This window comes from Mercurialis annua, linkage group LG2, assembly GCF_937616625.2.
Source record: "Mercurialis annua linkage group LG2, ddMerAnnu1.2, whole genome shotgun sequence".
Taxonomy (NCBI): Eukaryota; Viridiplantae; Streptophyta; class Magnoliopsida; order Malpighiales; family Euphorbiaceae; genus Mercurialis; species Mercurialis annua.
The window spans coordinates 44,238,716-44,247,802 of NC_065571.1; the positions used below are offsets into that span (position 1 = coordinate 44,238,716).

At 35.4% G+C, this 9,087-nt stretch overlaps 2 protein-coding genes across 2 annotated transcripts; one reads left to right on the forward strand and one right to left on the reverse strand.

Moving 5' to 3' along the window:
• Nucleotides 1–663: 663 nt before the first annotated feature.
• Nucleotides 664–2,626, forward strand: LOC126667891 (3-ketoacyl-CoA synthase 10-like). Its single transcript, XM_050361021.1, has 3 exons — nt 664–1,091; nt 1,177–1,761; nt 1,939–2,626. The coding sequence occupies exons 1-3, from the start codon at nt 693–695 to the stop codon at nt 2,491–2,493; spliced, it is 1,539 nt and encodes a 512-aa protein (XP_050216978.1). The 5' UTR covers nt 664–692; the 3' UTR covers nt 2,494–2,626.
• A 112-nt stretch (nt 2,627–2,738) lies between these two features.
• On the reverse strand, nt 2,739–8,812 carry LOC126667893 (glucan endo-1,3-beta-glucosidase 6). Its single transcript, XM_050361022.2, has 2 exons — nt 8,096–8,812; nt 2,739–4,098 (listed from the first exon to the last, which is right to left on the reverse strand). Exons 1-2 carry the CDS (start codon nt 8,419–8,421, stop codon nt 2,982–2,984), a joined length of 1,443 nt encoding a protein of 480 aa, XP_050216979.1. The 5' UTR covers nt 8,422–8,812; the 3' UTR covers nt 2,739–2,981.
• Between the last annotated feature and the right edge of the window lie 275 nt (nt 8,813–9,087).

The window sequence follows — 9,087 nt, forward strand, 5'->3', positions numbered from 1 at the left end:
CGGTTTTGAGTTAAAAAAAATTTCAGACAGATTTCTATATAAACCGAACCGAAATAACCGACCGAACTGACTGGTTCGGTTCGGTTGAAATTTTTTCTTTTCCTAAAATTTTGGTTTGGTTCGATTTAATTTTTAAAAAAGATCAAAATCCGGTTCGGTTCGGTTCGGTTTGAACCGAATGCACACCCCTAGTTCATAAATGATAATATATATGATTAATTATTATTATTTCATAAGTTTAGATCCGAATTACTATTTACTTTTTCAATTTTAAAAATTCACTAATTTTTTTGATTTTAATGTCTTATTTAACTAGAATCCCCTTATATGAAAAGGGGTTTTAGTTTTTTCTTTTTTTTTATATAAAGAAAGAAAAAACTAAACTGTGAAGGAAAAAACAATAATTTTTTAAAAATTATGGGAAAAAACAATATTTGAGACTTAAATTCATGAAAATAATAGTAATTAATTCTAATATAAATATTAGAAGTAAATTTCGTAAACGCACAACCTATGTGGTGCTACAAAGCTGCTGTTGATAAGTGGTCATGCACAAAGAGCCTAATTTTCTGTTTCCTTAATTTCTTCTTAACTTGGCCTTCACGTAACCCACTCTTTCTTATATTTTTCTTCATTTATAAGCACATTCCACAATTTTCCTCTCCTTGCATTATTATCTTCATTCACACAACATGTCAAGAGCAAGAGAGCAGGACCTACTCTCCACTGAAATTGTCAACCGAGGCGTGGAGGGTTCCGGTCCCTATGCCGGTTCGTTGAATTTTTCCGTAAGGGTCCGGCGCAGGTTGCCGGACTTTCTCAACTCGGTTAACTTGAAATATGTAAAGCTAGGATATGCTTACCTCCTTAGTCATATCTTTTATTTTCTAAGTGCACCTGTTTTCATATTAGTATTCAGTGCTGCCCTAGGAAAATTCACTTGGGAAGATTTATATCTCAAATGTGACCCCATTGATGCACTTTTCTTGATTGGAATGATTTCTCTAATTGTATACATTTATCTTGATTTAACTCCTACTTCTACTTATTTAGTCGATTTCGCCTGTTTTCGTCCCCCGAGTGAGCTCAAGGTACGTGGCTTCATTATTTCACTGCATCAGTATTCATAATAGTGCTAGACTAACCAATGCTTGTTTTTTCTTCTACTTGTTAAAGATTTCTAAGGAAGAATTCATCCATTTGGCGAAGAAATCCGGGCAATTCGATGAAGCTGCAATTGAATTCCAACACCGAGCCCTGAAGAATTCTGGAATTGGAGACGAGACTTACATGCCTAGAAATGTTTTCCAGCCTAGTTATAAAACTAACCTCAAGGACGGGCGAGAAGAGGCGGCAATGGTGATGTTTGGAGCAGTCGATGACCTTCTCGCTGCTACTAAAATAAAGACGAAAGATATTAGGATTCTTGTTGTGAATTGTGGGATCCTGAATACAACACCATCACTGTCAGCAATGATTATAAATCATTATAAGCTGAGACATAACATAAATAGCTTTAATCTCGGGGGGATGGGATGCGCTGCCGGTATTATAGCCATCGATTTAGCGAGAGATCTTTTGAGTGCGTATCCTGGATCATATGCCCTAGTAATTAGCACAGAAGCAGTGAGCTATACATGGTATACCGGCAATGATCAAGACATGCTTCTTCCAAATTCCTTATTCAGAATGGGGGCTGCAGCTATCCTCCTGTCTAGTCGTCGCCTTGATCGATGGCGATCCAAGTACCAACTTAAACAGGTATGGAAATATTATTCCTCAACTTTACAAGAAGTTCTAAATTATGTTTACGAGAACTGGAATGAAACACTAAAACGTAGGATTTGACAAGTTTCTGTGCAATGTAAATTGTAGACAGTGAATGATTTATGCCGGTCCTAATAGTAATAACAACTTTGAAGTTGGTTACGAATGCAGCTAGTTCGAACCCACAAGGGAATGGATAACAGAAGCTTCAGAAGCATACATCTAAAGGAAGATAAAGAAGGAAGACAAGGTCTATCAGTTAGCAAAGAGGTTATTGAGGTAGCAGGCCATGCTCTAAAGACCAACATCACCACTTTAGGTCCTCTAGTTCTCCCTGTATCAGAACAATTCCACTTCTTCACCAATTTGCTCTTCAAGAAAAAGACCAAACCTTACATTCCTGACTATAAGCTTGCTTTTGAGCATGTCTGCATTTACGCAGCTAGCAAAAAAGGCCTCGATGAATTGCAGAACAATTTGGATCTCACTGATGACTACATGGAGGCTTCCAGAACCACACTCGAGCGATTCGGGAATACCTCCAGTAGCAGCATATGGTATGAACTGGCTTACTTGGAGGCAAATGGAAAGATAAAGGGTGGGGATAGAATTTGGCAAATTGCCTTTGGTTCTGGCTTCAAGTGCAATAGTGTTGTTTGGAAAGCTCTTAGGAGCATAGGCAAACCGGACCGAAGCCCTTGGATCCAGGGTTCTACTTCTAACTAGAAAGTGTAATAAGCATTGAAATTATACATTGGATTAGGTATACAGAGTAAATATATACATATTAGTATGTCAACAAGTACTGTATTTACTATATTATTATATTGTGGAATGTTCAACCATCACCGTTTCAGAACTTTCATTTAATATGAATGCATCTACACCCACCCATTGTAACGAGGTGGTGTTCATTTTGAATGCGCCTAATTACGAGGTTTCCTTCCTTCTCCCCGGCCAACACAGCTCGCTGTACTAACGATATCTTCCATTATAAAAACAAGATATGAATGCATTTACACATTGTTCAATAATCTGGTTCTACACATGAGATACAATACTCAACAAGCATAAGTTACAAAAAATTGTTCCTAGATTGCTAGAAAGAAAAGAAAAATTGCAACCCCAGTCATGTTTTTTCTGAACTTTCCTTGAATACCAAAACACCATGATGAAAGAAAAAAGGTACCTCTAAGAATTAGGAGCCTCGAATTTTATAGCATTGTTAGCAAAAACAGAATGAGACCTGCAGCCAAACTCAATGGCTTGCGCGGGTATCCTACTGTCCGCTTGGCAGCTCCATAATATGGCTCGATCATTATCTCAAATCTGCAAGTTCCGACTGATGGGTCTGTTTTGGTGATAGTGGAAATGTTCTCGAACTTGCATGCTTCCTCAAGCTGATTCTGATTCTGATAATAACTGTTCAATGCATATGAAATATTTCCCATTGCATCCAAACTTCCACACGACGTCCCATAACCAAGGCTGGTGCAATCAGCGCGTGCACAAGCATAGCTCACACTTGGTGCCACATTTGGGTCATCAAGCTTGGCTGATGACTTCATTACGCACCATTTTCGGTCCAGGTAACGCACATTTTTTGCTTCAACCAATAATCCTGAGGATGTGGTGCCAAGGTTAAGGGAGTACTTAGCTCTTCCATCATATGTGAATATTCCCCAGTGGCGTTCAAAGTTCCCGGGATCAATGCTCTTAGCATCTTCATCTATCAAACTAAATAAATAAGCATCAATAGGTCCAGGCCTCATTGGGGTACCCTTCCCACCTGAAATACGTGACATAAAACCTTGGTTGAATCTTTGGGCATACTCGTTGTTAGCATTCCTATCACCATCAGTGGGCCACCCCATCTCTCCAACAATGACGGGCATGTTTCCAAACCCATTCCTTTGTAAGGCATGCACAAGAGTATCATAATTAGCATCAAACATGTTGGTGTACAATGTTCCACCGTCATTTAAAGGGGTTGCATTGCCATCAAAGAATGCGTACTCGACTGGAAAATTGGAATCAGTGTAAAGGCTGATAAAAGGATAGATATTTACAGTGAAAGGGGCCCCGCTGTCGCTCAAAAACTTGACAATGTTAAACATGTAATCATGGATATCAGATCGAAAGTCACCGCCAGATGGAAAATCAGTCGTGCTCGCATAGACATCGGCATTCAGAGGGACAGTCACCTTCACTTGGTTGCTTATTCCAGCTTTTATCAGAGCAGATTGTACATTCTGAAGAGCTGGGAGAGTTGTTGAAAGAAAGGTTCCATTGTATGTTGTCAAGAAAGGTTCATTTCCAACCGCAACATATCTGTAGAATTTATTTATTATTTTGTTAAGTTTTATCAGTTAAAAATGAAAAACGCAAAGCAAGCAAGAAAAGGGATTATAAAATAATTGTTAGAAACTGATCTGAGTGGAAGACGACAAGTTATACAAGGACCTGTTCTCTATTTTTATCATCTGAGTAAATGTACGTTCACTCATCTACTGGTGATTAGAGCTAAGTAATTAAAAGGGACAAACCAATGTGTGCACTTTGAAGTTGTGAAAAATGCTTCTTGTGTCTATACACCAACAAAAGTGGAGATGGCCATGATGAATTTTTCCAAACGCAATAAAATTAATAAATTCGTTAAGGACCATGATTTTTACTACTCCATGAGTATTATTAATTAAAATATTAAAAGATTACAAGAAGAAAAATAAAAAAAATTTAGATTGTTATGCCTGTGCAATTCCAAGAAGAGAAGATATAAGCCAAGAATGAGAAACTATTAGACGGACTTGGTCTAACAAGTCAATTAATATTAAACTAATAAATTATGACACAACAACTAATGATGGTTACCTAAATATAGAACTATTATAAGCTAAGATCGATCACTTAAGAAAAGAAACAGGGATATCTTTTTAATTTTGAAGATTGCTTTAAAAGTTAAAGATCTGGTGTGGTGTGGCAGAACAAAGGGCAGAGCTTACGCTCTACTTGAACAGATTTACTTATTATTCTTCCAGCGGAAATCAGTGCAAGTCATAATCATGGGATGAATTTGGGTAGTAGGGATGGAGCTGTGAGGCGGAAAAACAAACAAACACGGGATGGCTCTAGTGTAACTTAGGATGGCGCTTTGTGTCAAAGGGATGCATGTCTGTCTAGCATATGGCTGAATTATCAGAAATGATGCTGGAGAATGTGTAGCAGCTAGCAACGGGACAGGAAAATGTTACATGGACCCTGAAATTGCCGAAGCAATTAGTTTTGATGAAGCTCTTAGCTGAATCAAGACCTTCCCTAGAAAAGGTGGTAATAGAGTCCGATTCACTTATGCTAGTTCAAGCGTTAATAAGTCGTAATTCTGATTTATTCTATGTTTTCTTTACTTATTGATGATTGTAAATACCTCCACTTTTAGAGATATTGTTGAATGCGATTTAAATTTTGCAAAAAGATCAGCGACTAATGCTGGTCATTCTGAGTCTGATCTTCAATGGTGGGCAGGGGAGCTACCCCTGATTTTCTTTGTAATGCTCTTACAGCGGATGCTGCTCAATTTATATGGACTTATGCGGGCTTACTTTCAAATTTATTTAGGGAATTTGTAAAAAAATACTCAGCTTTTAACTTTATTTGCAAAAGATACACCGTTTTTGAAAATCTATTGTTTTACTCTGTTTTTTTGAAAATTTATATTTTTACTTGTCAATTTATGAAAATACTCCATTCTTTTAGAAACTGTTTTAGAAACGATTACAGAATGTGTTTCCAGGAACCGTTTGAAGTCATTTTGAAACTTTTTGAAACTATTTAAGAAGCGGCTATGAAGCACCGATACGGGTACGGGTACGGGGAACGGCATTTTTAAAAAAAATAGGACACGGGTACAACGGCGAGGACACGGCAATTCTTTTATTTTTTTAAAATATATATTTACTCATATATAAGGTTTCAAGATGCGAAAACAATGAATATTATGTCATAAGATGCATAAGTACTACGTAAGTTAGTTGAATTAACAATTCCAACATAAATTCAAGTCAGTCAAACTAATTCCAATAAAAAGTTTTAAAGAACAAATATGACTTTTAACAATAAGAAAAAGTACTTGAAATAAAAATAACAAACTAAATATATGTGAGAATTAAAAATAAGGTTTAGTTAATTAGGAGAATACCTAAAAAACTAAAATATTTGTAAATTTACCTCAAAAACTGAAAATTTATAAGCGTACCTAAAAAAATAAATATTTATTTTTTTACTCCGCAATTTATTTTTTTACTCCGCAGTTTCAAACGGTTTCAAATACAGTTTATAATAGAGTTTCAAACGGTTTATAAAGGTTTCATAAAAATAGAGTTTCAAACGGTTTCAAATACAGTTTCAAAAAACACAATTTGAAACTGTTTTATAAAAACGTTTCAAATAGAGTTTCTAATAGAGTTTCAAACGGTTTCAAATAGAGTTTCTAATAGAGTTTCAAACGGTTTATAACAGTTTCATAAAAATAGAGTTTCAAACGGTTTCAAATACAGTTTCTAATAGAGTTTCAAATGGTTTATAACAGAGTATTTTTAAAAAACTTTGACATCTTTGAAACCGTTTATAATACAGTTTCAAACAGTTTAAAAAAAACGGAGTATTTTTACAAATTTTTTCAGAGTAAAAAAATAAATTTCAGAGTAAAAAAATAATTTTTTCGAAAAAAAAGGTAGACAAATAATTTTTCAAAAAACGGAGTATTTTTACAAATATTTTGAAAAACGGAGTATTTTTTGCAAATTTCCCCGCCGTGTCCCCCTAAATACGGCGCTCCGGAGGAATGTCGGTGCTTCATAGAGAAGCGGTTTCCTAAAAACGGTTGAAACTGCATGCTCGAGTAAAGAAGTAAAGTGTAAGACGCGCTAGAGTATGACTAAAAACTTGTGATTTTGGGGTTAAATTTTGCAAATATTTTTTTAAGGAATTTTCATAAAGATCCCATTTATTTGTAACTAAAAAATTCAGATCCCGCACATAGAAAATTTGGGCCTACTACAAATTAGGACGAGGACAAGCTTGAACTTTAAAATTATTATCCAAACCGATCCCAAGGTGGGCGAACCGAACAGGTACCCAGTCCATTGAACAACTCTAAGTCCATGCAACAATTTCCTACCACTATCTCAATGGTGCCATGCTGAGTTGTTAACATGAAGCTATTAATTTGAGGACTCACTTTATGTAAACTAAGGACTGATGTAATGAAATTTAAGACATGTTAACAGTTGAGCCTAACATCATATTTTCTAAAGGTGAGAGATTGTATTGACAAGTCCATGATGAGAAAAGTAAGTTTAGTGACATGGATTGCCTATCTAAGGACTTTTAGGTTGGAATATAGAAAGGAATTTATGATCCACTACAGAAAGGAATAATAAGTTATAGTTCATTGAACATGGCATATCTATTATCTCTAACAAAGTTAAATGATTAGGCCGATTACCGTAAAAATACTTAAAACAACAATTATCGATGCTATTGCTAACGGTAGTCACGTAATTTAGTTAAATTAATTGATAATCAAAGAAAGTTGAGAGAGGGTTATAAAATATGATTCTATAAAATCCTCAAAACCAAAGTTTACAAAAAGCATAGTGTTTTACAGGAAATAAAGTAGGATTAGGATGTCAAATATAATACGAAAACATCCCAACTTGAAAGCAAGAATCCACGGTTGTTAGCATAGAATCAAATTAAAAGCATGCATGAATTTGGATTAAAAGAAAAATGATCTTCTTGCAGAATATGATTTAGCTTTATTCAGCAGCAGCATATCAAGAGGGACCATATCAACATTATGCACAGCATAAGTTCAAAATTAATGTCATAAAAGCTGACAAAATTACACAAAGTGATGGTAAGGAGATATTCCAAGTAGCAATTGAGTTTTAATAATGATCCAAATATAACATTTTGGCAGCAATTATGCCTCTAACAGCCAATAAAACCAATATAAACAGGCAAGTAATCTGAAAAATCCATATATTTCCTACTTTAATCACTAATAACCAAAAATATATTAAAATCTATTGAAGTCATTGAATGATCGACTTTAGTAGGAAAATCTATGTAATTAAATCAAGAAAGAAACCAATCTCAATCTGTTCAACTGAGCATAATTAGCTATAATTAAAACAAAACCAATCAAATATTATTGACAAAACTTGCTAAAATTAACAAAAAGAAGCAAACTTTTAGATTTTCAAAACAATCAGATCAAATATTTCTATATTAGGAGATGAATGAGCAAGAAGAAAATAGGGCTGACCTGATGTTGACATTACTAGAGGAGATATGAGCGGAGACATTTTTAGAAACCCATTTCTCAGCAGCTTTCATACTCCCAGCCAAAGTTGAAAGCATATCATTTGGAATACCCACCATGACCTCAATACCAGACTTACCAAGAGCTCTAAGGGTATCATAATCTGCATCAAAAAGCTTCACTTTTTGGATCCCGTTGTCTCTCAGTAGCCTCACCACTGTATCTGGAGGCAGTGGGTGGCTTGCTTGTGTCCCCCAGTTGGCTCCTATTCCACCCACTGAACTCACCAGTACTCCAAATAACAGTACTAATAATGAAAATTTACCCATTTTTACTGTCTTTAAAATCTGCTATACCCTAGCTAAAAGCAGTGCAGAGGATGGAATATAGAGTATGAAAGATGAAAACTTTGAATCCTAAGAGCATACCCAGATGGAGAATAGGTTGAGAGCTCAAGAAAGAGCAAAAACCCAGAAAAGAAATGGTCCAAAAAGTTGGAGATTTCTTGAAGGCGTTAGCAAAGAGCGGTGAAATAAAAATAAAAAGATATTAGAGAGCTGAAATAAAAGATTAAAAATGATGAGTAATGGAAGAAGTTAAGGATCTGGAGAGTGAGATAAGAAGGTTATTAAAAGAATCTAATCCAACTCCGCAACACTTCATACTTCACACGCACTCACGAAAAGTTAACTGTGTTCTTTGCTTGCTTGGCGCTTGCCCCACAGCAGACAATAATGGCGACAAAAGCAGAAATTATTTAATAAATTAATGAAAAGGAAATGGATGGGAATATAAAAATGGGCGGGCTGGTCTGACATGGCATTGGCAATGCATTTTGGTGTAAATTTGGCTCAATATTCAACCTTTATTTATCCCTTCCACTTTTTGCTTTCAAATTTCTACTATTTCGTGCCTTTTCTGAAAAATAATCACGGGTTGTGCTAGATGAATTTTACCTATGAAACAGCGATAAGTTTTACATTCAAATATTTTTT

Coding starts and splice junctions, on each gene's coding strand:
- LOC126667891 (XM_050361021.1), top strand. CDS start 693: ATGTCAAGAGCAAGAGAGCAGGACCTACTCTCCACTGAAATTGTCAAC. Junction 1,092..1,176: donor GTCCCCCGAGTGAGCTCAAG/GTACGTGGCTTC, acceptor TACTTGTTAAAG/ATTTCTAAGGAAGAATTCAT. Junction 1,762..1,938: donor CCAAGTACCAACTTAAACAG/GTATGGAAATAT, acceptor TTACGAATGCAG/CTAGTTCGAACCCACAAGGG.
- LOC126667893 (XM_050361022.2), bottom strand. CDS start 8,421: ATGGGTAAATTTTCATTATTAGTACTGTTATTTGGAGTACTGGTGAGT. Junction 4,099..8,095: donor TCTAGTAATGTCAACATCAG/GTCAGCCCTATT, acceptor TAAATTCTACAG/ATATGTTGCGGTTGGAAATG.